General features: G+C 37.4%; 1 protein-coding gene across 1 annotated transcript in view; it reads right to left on the bottom strand.

Moving 5' to 3' along the window:
• POLR3A (DNA-directed RNA polymerase III subunit RPC1) overlaps positions 1-25,383 on the bottom strand; it is a 34,401-nt gene that overhangs the window by 5,413 nt on the left and 3,605 nt on the right. The window contains exons 4-18 of the mRNA XM_051218772.1: positions 22,840-23,140; positions 21,047-21,385; positions 19,483-19,623; positions 18,242-18,439; positions 17,530-17,671; positions 16,692-16,941; positions 15,249-15,336; positions 12,835-12,946; positions 12,446-12,717; positions 11,606-11,761; positions 11,440-11,561; positions 5,466-5,745; positions 4,401-4,691; positions 3,585-3,764; positions 142-330 (exon numbers count right to left, since the gene is read on the bottom strand). Of these exons, the coding sequence (XP_051071653.1) occupies positions 142-330; positions 3,585-3,764; positions 4,401-4,691; positions 5,466-5,745; positions 11,440-11,561; positions 11,606-11,761; positions 12,446-12,717; positions 12,835-12,946; positions 15,249-15,336; positions 16,692-16,941; positions 17,530-17,671; positions 18,242-18,439; positions 19,483-19,623; positions 21,047-21,385; positions 22,840-23,140 (3,061 nt within the window). The remainder of the gene's footprint in view (positions 1-141; positions 331-3,584; positions 3,765-4,400; positions 4,692-5,465; positions 5,746-11,439; positions 11,562-11,605; positions 11,762-12,445; positions 12,718-12,834; positions 12,947-15,248; positions 15,337-16,691; positions 16,942-17,529; positions 17,672-18,241; positions 18,440-19,482; positions 19,624-21,046; positions 21,386-22,839; positions 23,141-25,383) is intronic.

Raw genomic sequence — 25,383 nt, 5'->3', positions numbered from 1 at the left:
TCTAACTTAACTACAAATCTAAGGTATTGAATTCTTCTCAATATTTATCCGTGAGTCAATCAAAAGAATTTGCTTTAATTTAGGAGTCATTTAAACTTATTATTATCACCATCATCTCATCAACATATTAGATATACTTACCCTATTAGTCATAACATCAGCTAACAGCATTACATGACGTACATTAACTTCGACACCGTGACCTTCCATAACGGCTAGTAATTCATCAATAACAACACGTCGAGCTGCTTCCACACCCAACACTTGTTCCACTTCTAAAATATTATTACTTTGTGTACGTTCAGCTACGACGCCTGGTATACACATTACCTTGAAGAAGAAAAATAATGCACTTTGCAGAACTAAAAAAAAACTAACAAAACCACTGTTTACGAAATAAAGGAAAATTCTTTAAAACGAAGAAAAAGCATATCACCAAATTCTTGTAATCGGTTTTTAGAAAAATCTCTATTAATTAATTCATATCAGAAAGTTTTTGTGGATATTATGGTAATTTCAATTGACTCATGATCTCAACCGTTGAAATTAATTGTTTAAATATAGAAATGGATGTAATTTATTACAACACACAACCGTCAGTACCAGGGAAGGCTTTCAGCAGTGTTGTTGAACCGGATGAAAGATTCAGTAGACGCCCAACTTCGAGATCAACAAGCTGGATTCCGTAAGGATCGATCGTGCACAGGCCAAATCGCGACACTACGATAATCGTTGAACAGTCAATTGAATGGAACTCGTCACTATATACCAACTTCCTCGATTATGAGAAGGCATTTGAGTGTGGATAGGAGAAGATTATGAAAACTTCTTCGACATTACGGAGTACCTGAGAAAACCGTCAACATCATCCGGAATTCATATGACGGATTACACTGCAAAGTCGTGCATGCAGGACATCTGACATACGCATTCCAAGTAAGGATCGGAGTAAGACAAAGTTGCTTTCTCTCCCCCTTCCTCTTTCTTCTGGCGGTCGACTGCATTATGAAGACCACATCGGAGGGGAACCACGGAGTAAAATGGACAGGTTAAATGCAACTAGATGATTCGGACTATTCCATACACAACAAAAGCAGGTCAAGGCAAACTGTGTAGCAGGAGCCTCAGAAGCAGTAGGACTCAACATACATGAAGGAAAAACCGAAATCCTGAGATTCAACGCAGAGAACACCAACACAATCACATTTGATGGAGAAACTCTGGAAGTAGAAAGTTTCACTTATCCGCGTCACATCATCGATGAACAGGGAGGATTGGATACAGACGTAAATGCGAGGATTGGCAAAGCAAGGACAGCATTCCTACAGTTGAAGAACCTACAGAACTCAAAAAAACTGTCAATCAATATCAAAGTCAATAACTTCAATACGAACGTCAAAACAGTTCTAGTGAACGGAGTTGAAACTTGGAAAACTACAACACCATCATCAAAAAGGCACAAGTATTTATAAACAATTTTGGTAGAGAACAAACCGACTCTCAGCTGAGGAGGAAATCAGGAAATGACATTGGAAATGCATTGGACACACATTAAGCAAATCATTAAACTGCATCACGATGAAAGCGTTAACTTTGAATCCTAAAGGGAAACGATAAATAGGAAGGCCAAAGAACACACTGAGTCTGGGATTGAAAGCATACATGAAAAGGAAGAATAACAACTGGAAAGGATTGCCCAGGACAGAGTTGAATAGAGAATGCTGGTGAGCGGCCTACGCTCCTCCATGAGGGGTAACAGGCGTTGAATTGAATTGTAACTTATTAACCAACTACAGGAATTTCTCATTTAGCTTCAAGCCATATAAGTTTGTGTGATATGGATAATGACAATACCTCTTAATCGTGTGCTGTTACGGGTATGAGGGCTGATGTCACTTCCCGGCTGCCCACACCGTGGAAGGGTATTTCTTGAGGAACCTGAAAAGGAAATTGGATTAGTGTTGGTCTTGACGACCTGGGAGCGTGACCGCAGAGCCCAAGGGACAACTGCTTGAGGCCGGTCGCGCACGGCCTTTTTGTGGAAGGTTTTTGACGTGTTAGCTCCGTTCTTCAAAGGGCCTTACCGCCGGAGACGGAAATCTGTGAGGTAAGGTGAGGTGTGACATTTTTAGGGTCGACCTTTTCTAACCCCACCCCTCCTTGTGGGAAGGCAGCATCGCTGTCATGCTGGTTTTCCGAGGGAAACACCTTACTGCCGTCACACCTCTCTACAGTCAGCAGTACGACTTCGCCCTCAGACCTTGAGTTGCTGCTTTTAGTCTTACCGTTCACCAATCGACCTGCCTGGCATGGTAGAACCTACAGGAACATATGTTCCAGCCAATATAGCTCGGTTGGGTCATCACGATAGGCAAGCCCAACCACCGCGTCAAGGTAGCAGCTTCGGTCGGGATACCTCTCAATAGGCTAAAATGGAGTCAGTGGGAGGAAGGTTCAAATCTGCCACCTGCCACTTAAACTCCTACTTTTTAATTAATAAAAACCATTACTCCACAATAGAAAGAAACTATTCATGTGAGTGAAAGAGAAATAACGCCAAGTTATGATAGTTCTTCAATATTAATGTTATTCTTTACAATGTTGTGAGTTATCTTCAAACCACACAGTGGTTGTGTTAACATGACGACAAAAAAAGACTGTTCACATTAATGGAGCAAGAAAACAATGACTTGAAAGGATTAAAAACGTTATATTTTTATTCACCAACTATGTTTAAAATAATCACTCACTATTTTATTTGTTTATTTATTTATTTGAACACATAAATACTGGTACAAGGAGGCACCAAATACATATGCGCCACACAAATCTCATTTGATATGTGTGAGGACTGTGATACTGCCTGGGTGCCCAAACCGAAATAGGTGATTTTCTGAGGGGGCCACACCCTGAGACTTCGACCTGAAGGTCTGATCCACAAGGCAGTGGAGCATAGTAAGGAGATGCAGTCCCATGGTAGCCGATGACAAACAATTGGTTCATACGCCATTTGTTCCTTTAGGATACTGGAGCCCATGTGCACCAGTGGTTTGGAATCAGGGTTTTCCAACTCCCCTAGGTGGACTCTTTATGTCCACCAACCCGGTTAAAGCTCTGGACATTCATTTGTCGTCCTCTCAATTACGTAAACAACACCCCTGCCACGAGAAGACAGTGAGTAGGACTTAATCACTCAATAATTTTAAAACTACATTAACCGGGTTAACACAAACATAACAGATAGTTCATCTAAACATAGGTGAAAATTCAGTTTAAAAAGAATTAATCAGAAAAGAAATCAAACTAATAAAAAACTCATTAAATTTTATCCATATAGGGAGTTTGTGGGAATTTTCGGGTCTTTTAATTTACGTCACGGACTTATCCTAGTAAATCAAGCGATGGAGTTCAGCAAGTATTGAAGAGCTACTTCGGCTTAGTAAAGGATTGAATAGTACTAAACTAAATCGCAGCAGTTGTCCAGTGTCAACTGGTTTTAACGGTTGACTGACTAGGATCAGTGTGTAATCTAAACAATAAAACTCGCGAAATTTGTCTTGCAATAAATGGAATACAAAACATACCTCACGTAATCGAGCTCCTTCAACAAAAATTCTATGTTCACCTTTATCCTGTTGAATTACAACACGAGATACGCCAGGTATGCCTTTAACAATAACATCTTCAACTAATTTGACAACTGTTTCCAATGCATTCAAATCCACTGGATATACGAATATATAATCTTTTGCATAGGTTACACGCTAAATAAAGGAAACATGGAGAAGAGGAAGGAATTGCAAGCTGGTTTTTGAGCTGCTATCAACTAGATAATAATAAAAATGGTGAATATCCTTTTTTAAAATTGCCTATAATCTAGAAAGGGAATTTTCATTACACCTTGAAAAAAGTTGAAGGAAATAACAATAATACAGAAGCATTTATTATTAATGCAAATAACATTAATAATACTAATTCAGTGAGGATTTTGTTACATATCAGTGTACTATTCTATGAGACATATTTGTGTGGCAGTTAAAGATATTATTCAGTAAAACAAACCTTGAGCAGGTGCAACGAGGTTCAAGTAGTAAATTCAAGTCCCTAAACAGTGAATTTAAAAATCTACGATTATAGAAACCAAACCATGATGGCTGAATTTTCGTAGAAGTCGTTCTTTTCACTAAATGAGGTTAGTTACTTACCGTCGAATACTTTTCAATTTCAGTCACTTCCTGAGATGGATTAAAAATGACAGTTCCTTTAGACAATTAACTTGAAAATTTATTAGAGAAAGTGTATTAAAATAAAACGAGGTTATTTATGAAGTACTCTTATTATTTTAAGAGTAAACTGAAAAATCTAGATTGTTTATAACAGTCATAGTGAACAACACTTACCGATATTTTGGTCTTCTTTAACTTAGTTGTTTGAATAGCTGTAGCGACTTGAGGTGTTGTAATCCCACGTCTATCCATTCTTTTTTTATCTAATTTAATAGCAACATATACATATTCTGGTGTTAAACACTGACTTAATGATAATGATATATCTGCTAGTCGTGTTGGTTCAATAGACAATTTAACTTGACGCGCTAGTGATGCTGAGAATGGATCAGTTAAAGTAACACAAATTAATGGTGTTTTAATTTTGGCTGCTGCATTAACAATTTCACGCATACGTGGGACACCCTTTTAAAGAAAATAAAAAAAATGAAGATTTCTTATAAACCATCCAATCTAGCTATAAATCAGTCAAAAGAAAACATACATAGATATTCAACGCCCCAAGTTTTGTTTTGAAACCTACTCTAATACTAGTAAGTAGAGTGCACCTGACTACTTAATGACCAGGCCATGCATAAAAAATTCACATAGTTTTGATAAAAAATGTAGTTTGAGCCCATAACTCAAGTAAACATTATTTAATTTGGCTATAGGATTGTTTATTGAAATGACAAAACGGAAATATCATTAGAATAGACCGATTTTGTTTCATTGTACACCAACTAAATCTTTCTCGATGAAAATCGTACATAATTGACAAAAATAAATTACAGTTATCTTATTCACATTGTGAGACAATAATCAAGCAAAGAATTTTGAAAGATGATCAAGACATTAAAAACATCTATTTAACTACTAGAAGAATACTTTAACATAAAATGAAAGTATTTGACGTTGTTAAATCATCTATAAGTTTGAAGGCCAATAATACTATACGGCTATTTCATGCTTTAATTAGACTCAAATAGTGACTAGCTGATTGTCCTTTTTTCAACCAGTTAAAAATAGTGGAAGGATCAAGATGTTAGAAGAATTGTATTTATATCGTTGTAGTTTGAGTAATTAAAATATATACTTGTTCGATTTACATTCATGTTCTGATATGGGGTGAGTCGAGTTAAGTATAAGGTTTAACAAACACTATACAGTAGAAAATTTACGTCTGAAAAGTTAACTTACTTGTGTAATATTCATACTGGCTACACCAGCAAAGTGAAATGTTTTTAATGTCATCTGCGTAGCTGGTTCACCAACAGATTGACCACATAATGCACCAACAGCAGTACCTGGTTCAATTAAAGCTTTCTCATATTTCTCTTTAACATGTGTCAAAAATATACGTAGTTGTGTTCTAGTCAGACGTTCATTTTGATTGATTAAATTTGACCCATTTGCATTTTCTGTACACCATTCTTGCCATTTACGAATTTTCGGACAAACTGAATGGTGTATAAATTCTCTAAAACGACACAAAAAGGGAATAGGAGATCATTTTTTAAAAACCTAAACATAAAAATTACACTCTTTGAATCATTGCATTACATAGTCTTGTTCGTACTATAAAAAAGTAGTAATTCACATATGTTGAAAGGAGTCTATTGGATAGGAGCCTTGTCTAAATTACTTTATGATTGTGATATTTCTAAGTAGATGACATGCACAGGTCGATCACGGGTATCTTCGAAGAAATCGACCTACGAGGTTGTGAACAATTATTGAAACGTGGTTGGAGCATGTGTTACGTATACCTAACCACCGATTAGGGCGGGACTACAGTGACTAGCATAGAACTAGTCCCAAAAAGAGACTAATAGACGTTAGACAAAGAGATGCCAAAGATTCGTGAAGTAACTGACTTTTGTTGTTAGACGTGCAGAAAAGTAGTTATATCGTAGTTGAAGTCTACAAAATTACTGAAACTCATTTTTGAAAACATGAAAAGGCAGAATGGTTTACTGCTCGACTGAAGTGTTAAACACTCCTTACTTTTTGTTAGTTAATTTCATTCCAAACTTAAACCTTGATCTCCTCCATTTCCAATTTGCAATTAGCGCTAAAAATCTAACTTTCGCTTTTTGGCCTTTTATATTGTTGAAATCCTCAAATTATGCTGCTTTAAAATGTAACAACTACGGCCGATGCACTTTTGGTATAAATTCCAATTCGCTCATATATGTCTATGTGACTGTGGCGTTAAGTTACTCAGCTTAATAGCCATAATGTAGACTTTGTTGACAACATTCAATCAACATGTGAGGTAGTGGGAGTAAAATATGGTTAGTCACTAAGCGTGAACAAACAGGCACTTAGCTTACTGACTATCAAATATGTGATTTCATTTCTTTACATTGATTTCTAATCCGGACTCACTGAGAGCGACTGCTTGTAACTGTATTGAGTAAAGCATCATATAGCGATACTTTGGTTCTCTATTCTAGACCGTGAATCATGTATCCGATAAAAATGTGTTCCGTATTGTGTACCGTCCCAGTATCCAATCCAGCGTAGCATAGTATACCGCGAAGAGTCAGTCAGTCAGAAACAACGTGAAACTTCGTACGTACATACATCCGTTCAAGTTGCCTTGCCACATTAGCACAGAGATGCAGTTGTCGATTCAAATCCCGTAGTGGTAGAGGTAGTAAGAGTATAAAAAGTAATCGGAAAGGTTGGGGTTCGAAGATGTTATTCAACGAGTATAATCCAGTCAAATAAATTCGGAAAGAGAAAAAAAGAAAGGGACATGAAGAATTCAGAAGATTAGAATTTGGGCGAACACAAAGAGTGGATGCACCTGCACCATTGCAAACGATTTTGAGCCATGTCATTCAAGGTCTCCAACCATCGTTGCTATCGTCTCACGGATCCCAACTAGGCAGTTCACACTTACCAACATGGCTCAGTCCACTTGACAGTGACTTCGTGGATTTGTGTCATGTTTCGGTCTGGTAGCCTCTAGCTTTCTTTCAACCTACTCCTACACCATAAAACATCGCACGTCGAGGGTTGGACATTCGTAGCACGTGCCCCAGCCATTTCAATTGATGAAGTTTCACTACTTCATTAATTGATTTGCCATCCTTACCTAGTACCCGTTTCCTAAAAACTACATTACTTACTCGATGGTCCCAAGATATACGAGCAATGTTTCGAAGAAACCTATGACCGAATTTTATTTATTATTTATTTTAACACATAGATATTGGTACAAGGAAGCACCAAATACATATGCGCCACACAAATCTCATTTGATATGTGTGAGGACTGTGATACTGCCTGGGTGCCCAAACCGAAATAGGTGATTTTCTGAGGGGGCCACACCCTGAGACTTCGACCTGAAGGTCTGATCCACAAGGCAGTGGAGCATAGTAAGGAGATGCAGTCCCATGGTAGCCGATGACAAACAATTGGTTCATACGCCATTTGTTCCTTTAGGATACTGGAGCCCATGTGCACCAGTGGTTTGGAATCAGGGTTTTCCAACTCCCCTAGGTGGACTCTTTATGTCCACCAACCCGGTTAAAGCTCTGGACATTCGTTTGTCGTCCTCTCAATTACGTAAACAACACCCCTGCCACGAGAAGACAGTGAGTAGGACTTCCCTGCCAGAGGCTATATACGCGTGGCCATGTGAGAGCATTTCAAGAGGCAGAGCGGACTCTCCCTACTCTCGGTCGTACCAGGGCGTTTGGGGTGAGTTTATGGCCGAATACTAGTAACCTAAGAATATCCTCTACTCTTACCAGTCATGTTTCACTGACATAAAGTGGGACGGAACGAACTTCTGTGCAGTAAATACGTCCTTTGATTGATAGACGGATATCTCGCCTACGCGACAAATGGCGCACGTTGGCAAAAGCTAGTCGAGCCTTCTGTATCCGTGCCGAGATTTCGTCACACACCAGACCACAACGGCTGATGAGACTTCCAAAATAAGTGAAGCGGTCGACACGCTCAATTACTTCACTCCCTATTATTAGTTCGGGTGTCGATGCACCCCAATCCTGAAGCAACATTTTGCATTTCGAGGGGGAGAATCGCATCCCGAACATGCTTGCATTGTTGCTTAGAGTGGTCAGAAGACTCTGCATTTTGTCAGCGTCTTCACCAAACACAACTATGTAATCAGCATATTCTAAGTCAACAAGTGAACCTGCTGGTAGAAGTTCAACCCCTGGAAATCTAGACGAGGAAAGTGTTATCTCTAAAAGTACGTCGACGACAAAGTTGAATAAGAATGGAGAGAGTGGGCAGCCCTGACGAACACCACTTGAGGTAATCAATTCTGATGACAGTTCGCCATAAGCTCTCACTCTACCAGTTGTGTTCGAGTAGAGAGCCTTTATAAGGTTAATGTACTTCTCTGGTACTCCTTTCAGTGACAAAAACTGCCATAGAAACTTACGATCAATAGAGTCGAATGCCGCCTTAAGGTCGAGAAATACTACGATTGTGGGGCGTCTGAATGTGTGTCTGTGTTCTAGAACCTGACGTAGTGTGAATATCTGATCTATACAACCACGTCCAGGTCGAAAACCGGCCTGGTTTTCTCTAGTCTCCTCTTCATGAGCTTTGGTTAGGCGTCGAAGTATTATTGAAGCTAATATTTAAGACACTATATTAGTCAAACTGATTCCTCTGTGACTGTCACAAGAGGACTTTTGTCCTTTCTTATAGACTGGCACAATCAGTGATTGAGACCAGTCAGATGGGATTACGTCCAGTTGCCAGATTCCACATAAGTCCATCTCACTGCTCATACTGGACCGCCATTTTTAAAAATCTCAAGGGTAAAACTGTCAGGGCCTGCTGCTCTCCCACGCTTCAGGTTTCCTATAGCTTTTTTAACTTCGTAAGCAGTTGGAAGACTTGCTATTCAGGTTTGCGGGAAATATTTATGACTTTATGTCCGGCTAGTTATCACGTGATTTATCCACCAACCAAAATACGACTTATACAATCTTAGCACGGTGCCAAACCAATAACGTTCGACCGGTATGAGCAGCCTAGCGTCCTTATTGATCCTATGTCCGCCTAGCCCGTCCACTTGAGTCCAGAACACCAATACCAGCTCCCACTATGGGAATCGAATCGAATCATTTATTTCAGACATACTGGATTTATCTACCAAACAAACAGACAGCAACACACCACAAAATAGGAAATAACATTCATACACAATAAAGCCAAAAAGTGGCTGTGAACGTGGGAGACAGTAGTCAATAAACTGAACATAGCTTACGAAGAGTAAATCGCACAATAATAAATTATCTAGGTCAAAATAAAGCTTATAACAAGGGGAATACAGATATACATAATCTAGTTACTGAATATACACACCATAAGAATATATAAATAATGTTAGTTCATTAATAGGTCTCAGGAGTTTCTCGTACTTTAATCTTCACTAGGATATAACAGGGATCATGAGAAACCGAAGTGTGGCTGAAAATTAATTGAACTGATCCCTAGTGTTCTGCCCATCGATCCAATCTCCTGGATTGAGAATAAATAATATGTCCATTTTTTCCGAAATAGTTTCGCCAACAGTTGAGTTTCTAATACCAGTTTCCTTGACAAGTCTGAACAGTTGTCTGCTGTTACCTATTGCCCCTGCCTTTTCCATCTTTCTTGCTTTCGCTACCTACCACTGTTCGTGATCATTGCGTAGGCTTCTTATCAGCCTACGCTTAAGCTGACTCCGCACTTCATCATATTCAGAGCCAGATGGGATGAGTTTTCGTGCATCTATCAGTGCGGTAGATGCTGATGAGATCCAGTGTTTCTCCTTAACCTTATGGTTTACCTTACTAGCAGACCACTGCTGTTTCCACAGCTTTTCGGATATCATTCCACGCTGCCTCAATGTGGGTATCATTTATATGGCTGCCTAACTGTTTTTCTAGTTGTTCCTGAAATATATTCTTAGCTTGGTTATCATTAAGTAGGACCCTAAGAGGTTTCCTTGCAGCGTTCAGTAAGACGCAGACAAATACGTGCTCGCACTGGAGCATGATCTGAATCTAAGGCATATGTTCCAGAACGAGCGACAGTCTTCTGTAGAGCCTCTCCATCGGTGACTGATAGCGATGTGATCTATGTCGGTCCAACGTTGGGACGAATTCAAGGGTCGCCATGTTAAAAGATGTTTTTGCTTATGCTTAAAGTTAGTATTTGCAAGAAACAGGCGGTTATCTGAGCATAGCTGTAACAGACGGTCGCTATTATCTGTTCTTTGAGCCATGATACCATTAGATCTACCCAGGTGTCTTTCCGTTTCGCTTAGTTTACCTACTTGAGCATTAAAGTCGCCAGTCACTATTGCTACATCAGAACGCCTAGCTTTTCGGAGAAGGTCGGAGAGCTTTCTGTAAAACTCATCTTTTACATCATCTGAGCTGCAGTCAGTGGGAGAGTAGGCAGAGACGATGAAGAGGCAATGACGAGTGTCCCTATCTTTCCTAGTCCTTACTGTTCCGTTTAGTCGGACAGCGCACAAACGACTGTCTACTTGGATCCAGTCTAAGAGAGCTAGTTCTGCCCAAGGGTTCGACGCTATACCTACACCAGCAAGGCCACGGGAAGCAGCATCAGGGCTTCTAGATACACGAAGCGTGAATCGAGATGGTTCTTTATTTTGATATAGTGAGGTCAAATGAATGACGCTACTCGGATTCTGTATGTGCGTTTCGGAAACGCAGCACACATCGACCGCAAAGAGAGAGAAAATATATATTTCGAACCAACCGTTATATCACAACAGTAAGAACTAAACAACATAAAACTGACTACTATTCGAAAACTGATTAGTGTAATGAATATAGTGGTAAAGACGAAACAGTCGACATTGCAGTATCATATTTTCGACTTAGATGATAACAATCTTTTTCCAAGGTAAACGCTGGCTGAGGTCGACAAATAATAGGATAGAATGAGCGTATAGAAAGCAACAAAGTCAGTGACTCTGGTGCACAAGAAATTGCAGAGTTACTTTTTAACTACATGTCATTATCTGTTATTACCTTTTCATGAAAATACATGTGGCAACTGAATTAGACATGATTAACTAAAACCATTATGTGCTACAACAGTATGAAATAAAACTAGTCTGTTACAAAGGTTAATAAAAATGGAAGACATTGACGTGACTTACTTGATTGCTGAACATAAGCGACTATCTAAATGTCGAAATGCATCAAGTTGAAAGACAACCTCTACTGCTAGTTCTAACTCTTCAGCAGACATTCCAACTTCATGAGGGCAATCATAACTAGTCTAAGTAAAGAAATAACAATAATCAAGTAGACATGAAATATTACTCTTATATGTTCCATTTCTTTAATAAAATTCACAGGAAATGTATCTGTCTCCATTTCTAAAGGATCCAGGCCATCGGAACCGTAACGGAATTGAATTATATCGCCCCGACTATCACGTACAGTATCATCGTAAGCCACCGCTAAATCTTCAAGAAACTATTTAGAAATACAGAAGGAAATAAAATCCGTATATAAAGAGAGGATGGAAATAAAATTATCTGATGTATGGAAAATATGAAATGTTTATGGCATTAAGCAGTAGGTACATGAAAGTTTCAGTAAAACAGATAAACGGTCGAAGCACTAATTTCCTTTATTTCGTTTCCCAGTATAATATAAATGACTATAAAAGTGTTATCCCTAGTATAATCTTTTTGAGGACAGGATAATATTTAATGAAGCATAATGTTCAATTCAGTGAAAACGAACAAACAATTTTACAGTTAATCAATGAATTGCAGAATCTTAACAAATCCCAAGGTGATAGGTTCCGGCATGATATGATACCCGTCAAACAATTGTTGATAGTCGAAGAATATTTGAATCAGTCTGATTTAAAGATCAATGAAATAGTCGCAGAGGCTGAAAGACTTCAGTAGAGTAAATCTTTTCTTTCTCTTCTTATTTTCCCTTTCAATTAGTAAGAAACCTACATGCAATTCCTGATGCATACTACTTATGCCTGTCCATATAAGTAGCACATAACACAGTGCTATGATGAGTATTACAATAAGACTAAACAATCAGCCAATTCATCTACACTGACCCACTTTTTTAATTATGATAACAAAAATCTAAAAATGATTATCATAAAGATCATCTGAAAGGCTGTAAAAATACCTTGACCAGTCTTCGCTGCATATAACCTGTATCTGCAGTTTTTACAGCAGTATCCGTCAATCCTTCACGACCACTCATAGCATGGAAAAAGAATTCAGATGGTGAAAGACCTGAATAAAAGCTATTTCCAACAAAACCTTTTGCTTCAGGTGTTCGTGAACCTGGAGGGAAATGAACTAGACTGCGTCCATTAATGACATCTGGAACACGTTTTCCACCAATTACTTGTTGGCCAACACAAGCAATCATTTGAGATATGTTGAGAAATGAACCTAAAAGAACAAAATAGGCAATTTAAATAAGGATTGCTAATATGAAGCAAAAGGAATTTCGGCGCACTAACCAATACAAGATGTTCATATATTATAGGAGGAAAGAATTCAACGTACCTTTTGACCCTGACTGAGCCATGACCAGTGGTGAGTTCGATGGGTGAAGCTGACGTTTACAAGCTGCTCCCGCTTCGTCACGAATTTTCGACAACTCTTGACTTATATTAGACTACATAAAATATGAAGTGAACGACAATATAGTAAAATATAACTAAGGCATTGAACGTGAGGAATAATGCACTTAAGGAGTTAAGTTAATTACTCAATGTTTTTATTTTGATACACAACACCATCCAACCAGATAAACAAAAAGACACCAACACAGAACCTAACAGAGTTGCGCGTTGACTCAAGTTGGTACACCACATTAGCGCGAGACGAAAATAACAAGATGAATAGCAAAAGAGATCTAAATAATGTAGAACCAATGATAGTAAGAAAAATTAGACGTTGTGAACACAATTCAGTTTGAAACAGTTTAATAAGTACTTCCAGCTGACGAATCCCAAAAAAGACGAAACGCGAGTCGTGGATTCAGTCTTTAACCACAAATCGGGATTATCACGTGGACCACAACCAGGTAGTTTGGATGGCTCAAACCGACAATCAATGACCACATCATAGATAGATGTCTTAGTTTCGCTAACAGGCACCGCGCGTTGAGGTATTCGGTGGTTAGAGATTTGTAAAAAAATGTCCTGACCATCTCAGTCGATGAAGATTTACAAACTCACTGAATGATTTACCCTATGTCTAACCTACTAATTGCTCACTCGTTCATTCCACGAAAAGCGAGTATTACTTCGAAGACATCGATGATAAAAAAACATTCATACTAATTATGCCTTTTAATTTCATAGACCATGTTTTATAGTTATAAGTTAGAACAAAGCGAACTAATGTGCAGTTTATACATCCTTTGTTTGGCAGACGGATATCTTACCTAAGCTACAAGTGACGCAAGTTGAGGAAAGCCACACGACTTGAATGCCGAAAATCGCGTGCTACAATAACTATGTCTCAGTGCTTGGCTTTTTGAAGGAGGTCATGAAGTACCCCGCATAACGAATCTTTTACTTCATGTGAGCCAATTAGTGGGAGCATAAGTAGAAATGATGAAGAGGTAATAGGGTATCTCTATCTTACAGAGTTCTTACTGTGGTATTAAGGTGGACAGTACTCAAGAGACTATCTACAGGAATCCAGTCAAGAAGTGTTTGTTCGGCTTTCGAACTTAGTGGTATACTTACATTAGGACCGCAAGAGTTGCTGTCACGTCTCTATATACACGAATGGTATAGAGCGTCGGCTCTCGATACTGGTTAGGTGAGGTCGAACGAACGACTACGCTATGATCCTGTTTCGGAGACAGCCTGTATCGACGATACGAGGTTCCAAGATCTTCGCTAGTGACGAATGTTGCTGGATTTGATGTAGAGTTTGGACAATAAAGGTAGTTTGAGGTCCAGTTTTAGAAGACCTGTTTGTTCCCAAGTACTAAATATAATTTAAAGATCCATGTACGGATACACCAGTGGGGAATAACTTAGCCATTCGATCTTAAACACGAAGGATAAATACATATAGTATTACAACATTCTATAAACGCAAAAAATCTATTTTATTTCCTCAAGTTATTTATCTAAGCTTTTCTTAATTTTAGAGAAACAACAGATGACAATGTGTGCTTGGTTAGTCAATTAAGAATATTTCTATGATTAAATGTGATAAATATTTCAAAAATTTCCGTTACCAGCTAACATCGACTGAAAAACTACTAATTAACAGTGATTGTTGAACAATTGTTTTGTTTTAGTTCAGAAAACTAGAAACGCACATAACGTTAAGTTGTTCGAAGGATGAAAAACGTAGTTTTGTATCTCGGTAAGAACATTTCAGTGTTGTGTCATTAAGCTGACAATGATCGCCATAGGAAATACGCGACTAATATCCATCTTGGATTGATCATTGAGTGTTCTACCACGCTTTAAGATCACATAATCTCTATCCCTTATAGGTTCTTTAAATAATGACAGCTGGCAACTATCTGGTTGGGGTCCGAGAGACGATAGCAACGATGGTTGGAGACCTTGAATGACATGACTCAAAATCGTTTGCAATGGTGCAGGTGCATCCACTCTTTGTGTTCGCCCAAATTCTAATCTTCTGAATTCTTCATGTCCCTTTCTTTTTTTTCTCTTTCCGAATTTATTTGACTGGATTATACTCGTTGAATAACATCTTCGAACCCCAACCTTTCCGATTACTTTTTATACTCTTACTACCTCTACCACTACGGGATTTGAATCGACAACTGCATCTCTGTGCTAATGTGGCAAGGCAACTTGAACGGATGTATGTACGTACGAAGTTTCACGTTGTTTCTGACTGACTGACTGAGCTGGTAACAAGTAATCTTCAGAACAATAAATTCATAATAAAAGCATCAATTTGAATAATAAATAATTTACTTCAAGCGTATCCTCCATACTACATCCTGGATTACAGACTAGTGTATTCATCTGATATTGATTGATATAATCATCACAGGTGGCAAATCTGAAATGTAAAAATCAGCAAGATTATCAAAATGATTTTATTTATGGTTAACTTGATAAATTAACTGCGTTATGTACATGTAGCATGCGGAATTAGTCATAAGAAGTTGTATGATAATATCACTCAAATTATTAGACTAAATTTACAAAAATGAGACAGTCCATGGTAGAATTATACCTATTCTTCATTTTATCAACATCAACCATATGTTAGTAGATGCTACCGAATTTGCTCACCAGAACAATCGTACCACATAGGTATCATTACCAAGGTTTGATAATTTCAAATAAATTTATTTATTTCTTTATTATTTATTTGAACACATAAATACTGGTACAAGGAGGCACCAAATACATATGCGCCACACAAATCTCATTTGATATGTGTGAGGACTGTGATACTGCCTGGGTGCCCAAACCGAAATAGGTGGTTTTCTTGGGCGGCCATGCCTGGAGCTTTCGACCTGAAGGTCTGATCCACAAGGCAGTGGAGCATAGTAAGGAGATGCAGTTCCATGGTAGCCGGTGACAAACGATTGGTTCATACGCTATTTGTCCCCGGACATTCGCTTTTCGTCCTCTTAATTCCGTAAACAACACCCCCGCCACGAGAAGGCAGTGAGTAGGACTTCCCTGCCAGAGGCTATATACGTGTGGTCATGCGAGAGCATTTCGAGAGGGAGAGAGGACTCTCCCCACTCTCGGCCGTACTAGGGAATTTGGGGGCAAATAAATTGAGCATTAGGCAGATTGTCATAAGTGAAAATAATATATTTTTAATATTCCAATGAGTAGAAAAGTTAGATTTTCTGACGTTTCGTGACTCAGTGTAAGCCACTTCTTCAGAGAATAAATGACCAAAATAGTAATAGGTACCCTTCAAAGTTAGCTTACACTGAATCACGAAACGTCAGAAAATCTAATTAATCCTACCACATTATTATGCTTATACAGCCATCTATGAGAGCAATAGTAATCACTACTGGAATCTAAGTCTCAAACCGGTTGATATTTTGGAAAAAGTGTTCTTAATTTACCATGAACAAATTTGTTATGAGGATAGTTTAAAGAGAGTCATTGATGGAACAGTGGCTTATTGGTTAAAAAAACTCAACTTTCAGCTAGTAATTGGCATGTTCGTGCCTAGCTCCGCCTACTTTGCTTAAGGCAGCTGTGTAGTATCACTAGTCCTCACATAAACTGTGTGGCTTAAAGCCGAATACAAAAAACCTGTACTTGGTGAATTAATTAAATTAAACATTATTGATGGATACATCACCAAAACGAATAGTATTATGGAATAAATGGAGTTTACAAAATACAAACAATTTGAATTGATGAGTAAATTAAGCTTACCCACGACTAATCACTGCTGTTTTAGATGCAACAAGATCTGAGCTGGGCATTACTTCACCAAGTCCGATCGAAAAACCTCGATGTGCCAGGAAAAACAAAGCAATTCTTCCTAAACGCCACATAGCGTCCGCACAAGCTTCTCTACCATAATCTCGAAGTAATGTGTAGAATATACTTGACTTGCTTCCACCCCCAAGTAACTTTTTATCTACACATCCCGCAAGGAGCTCACTATTTTGAATTAGAACAACTGAAATACAGAAAAAGCCGTTTGCAAATATGCATCACAATGAAATGTTCTTGTAATGGCAAGGAGAGCAGTATTGATGAAAAATAATAATCATTGGGATAAATATGGCTTAATTAAATAAATATTGATTCATATATGATTCTCTACATCACTTATTGTCTGAGGGTTGATAATACTATCAGTCAAGAATAGGGATCTGAATAGTTAATTACTGTCCAGAGCCAAAAACAATGAAAGTTGATTCATAACCTCTTTTAGTCATTTCCACTAATTAACTAGATTAAGTATGGTTTTCTAAAGATGTTATGGAACTGTGAATCGGTAGTTTAAGTATTAAACAACTCAGTGCTGTTGACAAACTGTACACTAGGTGCCTCGGTTTGAACACCCAGGTAGTCACTTTGACTATTGTGTGAAAAAGTTTACTATAAACATTTTGCTGAATTGCACTGTTATCAATGAGGTTTGATGACCTACAGTCTATTGTCGCCGAAATGTTTTAGTGTTAAATATCAGGAATTGGGCTAAAAAGATTCTGTAGATATTATTCAATATCTTAAGTTAAATTCAGACTGAATTTTCACTTACAACCATCATTTGGACACATTTCTGAACCTTTCGATGAATACATAGACTTTGTTGGTACCCGAAGGTTAACCTTAATTCCAGTGGATGGATGCGGTGAAAGAATGAGACCAAATATCTGTTTACCAGTCCATAGAGCAACAGGCTGAAATAAGTTTAATACACAATCGAGAAATAATCATTACAGCATAATGTCTATTGAAAATGGATCATACAATTTGATTTATGTATAAGAAATCAGGCACTTCTTTTAAGAACAATACTACTTGAAAAACCGTCTATGCATTCTTCTTAAACAAGTAACTCATAAGGTAAATAAGAGTGCGCTAAATAGCCCGTCTGATATTTATTAATGTTTTGGTTATACTGTTTTCACAAAATATTGGTTCAGTAATTAAAGGACTCTACTTTAAGGAATTGGGTTTCAAGTTCAAATTATGCCGTCCATACTTTAGTTTCAATAGTTAGGTAGCATCATTAGTCCTCATATAAAAGGTGTAGTTCAAAGCTAACCACACAAAATTATACTTGATTATCAACTTTTAAAAATACGATGTTTTCAAAGCTGTTTAATGGTGAAGTCATGAATAAATGTTATCTAAATCAAGTAAATAAAACCTATCAGTTATTAAATAATTGGATCTATATATTCATATTAAACAAACTTTAAGGTAAAAGGAAAAAAATTATATTTAATATGGTCTGGCCAACTTACCCATAATATAGCCGGTTTCGGTAAACTTAAAAGTCGACCCAAATGGTTACCAGCTAATAGTTGAGAGGCTAAAGTACAAGCCTGATCACGATTAAGGAAAACGTCTTTCAAGGTCAACAAATGTGTTGCAGTGATTAGGTCTTGAATTGGTGAAATTAATGGTTCACCATTTTTAGGGCTAACAATATTCTTGAGAGACTGTCAATGAAGATGTCAAAGAACAAAAAATTCAACAGGATACTTTAATGAAAGAAGCTATAAATGAACTGTGACGAGTATTTATATATGCAAATTACAGAACAAATAGTTCAAAGAATGAATTCCCTTCAACTCAAATAAGGTTGTGCATTATAAAGAACTTCATTTTTAAATTGCCGATAGTTATAATGATACTAAAAGGGTAAACAGACAAGTGAAAAGGATATGTAACCTGAGTATCAGCTCCAGTTATCACACTTAATAACGGTACATGAAAGGGAGAGTAAACTAACAGTCCTTAATATTTTTATCATTGTTAATACTGTCATTGTTATATCAATTTCTCGTTTTATTTACAAAACAATTATCTTTCACTTTTGTATGGCATATCAAGATCTTTTGTGTTAAAATACATAATCAACTATACAATCGTAAAATAGTTGATTGTGAGATTCCAGCTTAGTGGTCTAGAAGTTAAGCGTCCATTTGTAAGACCGAAGGTCCTGCGTCCGAGTCTCGGGTGCGGGATCGTGGATGCGCACTGCTGAGGGGTCCCATACTACGACCAAATGGTCGTCCAGTGCTTTCATGTTATCGATGACGGTCTAACTTAGACTGACCCGTGATTTCAACAGTAAGAATGATGTATCAATCAACATGTGTTATTATAAAAAAGAAAATAATACATCAGTCAGTAGAGATTAGAAGAGATTAAGTAGGACAGTAATTTTGTGATCATAATACTTGGCTTTCAACTATCTGGCTGAGTATTTGAATCCTGAGTTATCTACATCAGACTTGACAGCTGAGCAGTATCACTAACCCTATGATAAAGAGTTCAGCTTATAATCAAGTATATGAAGCTAAACTTGATTATTTATGTTTGTTTTTTACAAGCTTAGTCAGATTGAATTGCAAGTTATCAACACATCAGTATGGTATAACAATAATAATAAACAAATATATTTGTAATATCCCAATGAGTAGAAAAATTATTATTATTAATATTAATAATAATAATATTGCAAAAGATACCGACATACCAGCATAAGATGTTTTGCTTCTGCACGAGCTGCTTCAGTTTGTGGAAGATGTATATTCATTTCATCCCCATCGAAATCTGCATTGAATGGTGTACAACAGCATGGATTGAAGCGAAAAGTTCGAAAAGGTTTTACAACCGCCTGAAGATAATCAGCAAAATAATTAACTCATAAAGCAACCAAACAGAAAATTTTATCAATCAAATAACAAAATTATCAGAAAAAAAACACATCACAAAATCGCTATCTTTCAATCACATCACGAACAAAAGTAATAGTAGGCAGTTCCTGGTTAATTATCACATGTAAGCTTCTAACAAGTGGTTATCGTGAACCAGTAACCCAAAGATTTATATTTCACCGTTCAAAGTGTTGTATGTTTAGTTCTGGTTCCAGTAGAGGCATTAAAAGTTACTGAAATTTAACCAAATCGAACTGGTGAATCTCATATTTAACTTAGTTTCAGTCAGAACATAGGCATTACTAAGTGAGGAGTTCGAGAAGTCAGTCAGCTACAACGTAAGACCATGCACATATATGCATCGGTCCAAGTTGCCACATCTCATTAGCACAAAAAGATGAATACCGGATTCATAAAAGTAGTTCATTCAGTTGTGATAATATATAAAAGAAAGATTGCAATAAGAATATAGTACAGGAAGAAAGATTTAGTACGTAGAAAGAAAGATATGAAGCGATTTTAATCTCTTAGTTTAAAGGAAGACAAAGAGTGTATACACCTACGCCACTGTGATCAATTCTGAGCTATGTCACACAGAGTCTCCAACCATTGGTTATGATAGTCACGCGGACCCCAACCAAGTAGTCTGCATCTACCAACATGGCTCACAACAGAAGTTAGTGACCTCAAGTAATTAATTTATGAACTGAAGACACGTTTTGGTTTGGTCGCCCCTAACTTTCTTCCAACCATCCCCAACACTAGTCAGCATTGCGCGTTGTGATAATCGGTGTTCAAGCATACGTAACACGTGGCCCAACCATCTCAGTCGATGAAGATTCATAACCTCATCAACTGATTTACCATCATTCCCTAATACCCTACGTCTAACTTCACTATTACTTACCCGGTGATCCCAGCAGACGCCAGCAATATTTCTAAGGCATCTGTGGTCAAATACTAGTAGCTTACGAGTGTCTTCTACTCTTAATGGCCATGTTTTGCTGCCGTAAATTAAAACAGAACGGACTGCTGCGCAGTATACTCGTCCTTTTATTGATAGACGGATATCTCGCCTTCGCCATAGGTGACGTAAGTTTGCAAAAGCCAAACGAGCTTTTCGAATCCGTGCTGAAATTTTGTCAGGCACCAACCCATTAGGGCTGATCAGACTTTCAAGGTAAGTGAAGTTTTCGATGTGTCTAACTACTTCACTATTTATCTTTAGTTCAAACATTGACCCAGTCCAGTCCTGGAGCAAAAACTTGGGGGAGAAAAGCATCCCAAACATTCTAGAATTGTTGCTCAGTGCTACCAAAAGACTGTATTTTATCACAATTTTGTCATCTGAAATATGTACAAAGTATGACAAGGACTACTTACTCTGAATGCTTGAATAGATACACGATGTAGTGAGGGTTGACGGTTAAATAGTACAATATCATCATCCAATAAGTGTCTTTCAACTATATCACCTGATTGTAAATATTTTGCCACATCTTCACGTGCACGTTCAGATGCCAAGAAACGTTTTACTACATCAGAAGTACCAGATGCTTCGGCTTGACGTTTCCTCTCACCACGTAGTTTATAACTAACAAACATAGCTCCAGGATAGTTATTTGGTCCATTTAGTACAAGAGATCGGAGAAAATTCAGATTGAAATCAGTCACACGTTCAGGATATGTTAGCAATTTTGCACAGTGAACTGGAATACATACCTGAAAAGTATAGTATACGCATTCTCTAGTTCACATATTTCAAATAACAATTACACATTTATGTGAATCTACTCTTGATCTGGACGTTCTCATAAAGCGATAAACACTGTATAAAGATGTTTCTATATCTGGCTATGACTGTTTTGTGAAAGAAGAGTTGTCCGAACCGAAATGAGTGGAATTAAATTGAGATAATCGTAAATAATAATAATGGTAGGAAAGTGTAGGTAATATTGCTGAAAATCAGCAGCACCAACTTCAATATTAGTTATTTCTGTCTTTCTAAACTTCGAAAATATTATTATTCTATACTTTTCACTTACAATTTCACTTATCTCTTTTGATATGTACAGTTGTCCATTGCTGCTAGCATTACTATCCTCGCTAGTCTGCTTCTACTATCAGGCCTATTTTCGTATTGTTGTGAAGAGTAGCAACTTGAGTAGACACATGTTTACGTCAGATCCTACGCCATCTATCGCATTAATGAAGTCCGAAATTACGATGTACTGGTTGGGAAATGAGTGCTATTTGTCACAAATGCAAAACATAGCACATTACACAGTCCTTATCAAAACTAGATATGCTTTCAAATATTTAAGGGATATTGTAGTCCCTAGTAGCTATAAAATAATGAAAGAAATAACCTAACTTTTAAAATCATATGATTTGGCACATGTTACCAGCCTTCTTTAATGTTGCTTGTCTAGGAATAAAATCCACAAAAACCCCTTCTGATAAAAATCAAAAATGTTGATATCGTGTCAAGACTAAAGATGATCTTTCTGAATTACTATGTAAGCAAAAAATGAGCTAAAAGTTAAGTTTATCACACCACATTCGGATAGAAAGAAAACAATATATTGTTAAATAAAAGTAATTTAGATACCATTAACATTACTCAATTCGATAGCCATTTATTGATTTATGTACCCATTCAATTTGAGAGTTAATGCTAATATCTAGTTGCTCAAATTAAAATGATGTTTACGTTTGAAAACTGTCAGAAATCGATTTTCAAAATTGTTGGATCTAAGTTGCAATATCCGAAAACATATCGTTTGTATACCTGGATAAGTTACTTTAGGAAAATTAGTGCCCGGAGTCCCTAATTATGAACAATTACCTGAACCATAATGGTACTCCTAAGGAAAATGTAAACTGCGCAATTTACTTAGATTTGTTTGTAATAAAACGATCTGTGATATCAACATAGTTGATGTTATTCGGTTACTTATATTACTCACTGGTATATCTTGATGGTGTATAATGCGTTTCCAGATGCCTAAATGTAACTTTTAACGGAAAATTTATCAGTTCAGTGAGGGATAAATTACGTAAAAAGATGAAAACACGAATTAGAAGAGTTATAAATAGTTCGACTACTTTCTGACGTGTTGAAAACAACTACCACATGAACTAAAGGTTTAAAAAAGTGTAGAAAATAAGCAAACCTCATCAATTCGCATATTTGGATCTGGTGAAATAACAGTTCTGGCGGTAAAATTCGTTCGTTTACCCAATAGGCTACCACGAAATCGACCATGTTTACCAGCTAGCCTTTGAAGTAAACCACGCATAAACTTATGATCTTGAACAGGAGGCAAACCTGATTGTTGTGAATTAATTAGCCGTGCAAATTCAGCGTGTAAGCTATCTAGGCACGCGATTTGATCCGCCTCCCCGATATCTTCTTCAATTGTTGCTGCCTGAGCTAATATCCATTGATACATTTGAGTAAGATCATCTTCATTACTTTAAAAAAGGAAATAATGATACAATGAACACCTGTATAGTAAAATGAATACTGGGAAACACAAATTTGCACTATATCTACAAAGAAAGGAAAAATATAGATATGGAGATATCATTACATCTGGATCCATAAACTATGCAAATTGGTACCCAGATGTGCTGTAATGCTGAATTGATTGTACCGAGTAAATTAGGCAACATTTACCGATCGAAGTGGCACCACTGTGTAATGTATTCGACACAAACACATTCATAAAGCCAAAAAAAGCCTAGTATTGCACATGGCGAGACATTTTTGGTATTTACGTTCGAAACATATCAAAGGCAGAAACTCCAAACGCAGGTTCCCGAGACATTTTGACAACAGATACCATGAAATCTGATCCCGAATTGTTAAAAGATAAGAATTTAAACTACTAAGATGCAGAAAACTACATATTATCCCTAGACAACTGCGTATAGTTGTGGTTCATATGTTTAATGATGCTACTTTTAAATATTAAGTAGTGGATTCAAACACACCATTACCTACCTATCGAACGAACTTTTGTCTATGACTTTGTCTCTGCACAGCTATCTTTAAGATTTTGAAATTGGTCTATAAATCAGGTCTTGCCATCCTCACACGTCAGCTTATATTAAATATCTATGATTGTTCAAAAGATGGGAAATGAGAGAATTTTAAACGCGGGACGGAAGATTTTGAAATGTTTTCCTTCAAAAGGTTAACTTCCCGAATGTTTAACAATAGTCATTAACTTTTCCATCTTCAGTTGTAAAAGCATTCTGATTCCCACGCAAAAATCTTTGTCAGTTAGTTATTCTGCACTTTACTACTCGTTTGTCTGATTTGTGTTTGGACTAGTGAGGTAAGATAACTTACGGGCGAAGACTGAAATGTCTCGTCTTACTGGATTTGCTAATGTAACACATCCTGGAACCTCGCGGGTTACTGCTAGTCCCAAACTGGGGTAGAGAGTTGGATGTGAAATAAAGAACCCTAATACAAAAGATTTAACCAAAGGAAACCAACTCCGATAGCCAGAGCAACAACTAACATACGTATGTGGAATATCCGGAGGAAGTGGGATACAGGGAGGGCAATTCAAATACTGATAAAAATGAGAGGATACAACCTGCCCCTGCTTTCAATAAATGAAAACAATTATATCTAAGTTTAACAGGAAAAACTAACTTCATGAAAAAGATTTATTCTGGTCATGAAGAAGAAAGTGGGTCGCGAGCAGAAGCATTCACGGTAATGTCCAAAGAAGCACAAAAAGGGCTCATAGGGTAAGAAACGTACGGCTCCAGGATCATCAGATCATTCTTTAAAACAGAGAAGGAAAGGATTGGAACGAATTTCATCCAGTGCTGTGCACACAAACGATAGGATTAAAGATTGTGAAGACGGTTTTATGAGAGGCTGGAGTTCATCTGACATAAATGTTTGGGAAAACACTTGATCATTTTGATGGCGGTCTGAACGCCAAGGTCGGGATGAATGACTCTGGGATCGAACTCATAATTGGGCGACATGAACTAGAAGAGATGAAAATGGTGCAAGTCTGACGAATCTATAAGCTTTTAACAACATGGTCACAGGTGATAGCGTTTAGCTCTAAAAGTGCATACACATCTATGTGGGTTTCATTGGACAACAGTGCAGAAAACCAGATGGATCATGGATCCAAAAATAAAAGAAATTCAGGTTCATGGAAGATGATACGGCTTTAGATTATACGCATGGAGATTTCTAAGCTGAAACTGAAGTCATTTGGACACTTGGGCGAGCAGCATTACAAAAATTTAGTACAATCATCTTTTGAGATACCGACAAACAACGAATTCAACATAGCTCTCAGAAATATGTCCCAAGCCTTACAAACTCGAATTAAAAAAGGGGAAATCACTATGGAGAACAACTGAAAAGGGATTAAAAAATCAATGCCAGGAGGTGCTGGGCCACAAGGTCCATCAGCATGAGGAATGAACTTCCATAAATAGCCGGGAAGAAATTTGAGAAAAGCAAAATGCGAAGATGAAAGTCAACAACAGTCAAACGGTAACAGAGAAAACCAAGGTACGCCGTGAGTGTGCAGAAACAACAAACGAGTACATAAGAGTACTAAAGACAACAAACGGGAATATGTAGAAAATCTGGCGATTACAGAAGAAAAAACGGTGAAAGGAAATATAAAGAAACCACATGATACAACCAAGAAACTTGGGGGGAAAAATAT

This window comes from Schistosoma haematobium, chromosome ZW (genome assembly GCF_000699445.3).
Source record: "Schistosoma haematobium chromosome ZW, whole genome shotgun sequence".
Lineage (NCBI taxonomy): Eukaryota > Metazoa > Platyhelminthes > Trematoda > Strigeidida > Schistosomatidae > Schistosoma > Schistosoma haematobium.
The sequence above is the reverse complement of the archived record's forward strand: the minus strand, read 5'-3'. Positions and strand labels throughout refer to the sequence as shown.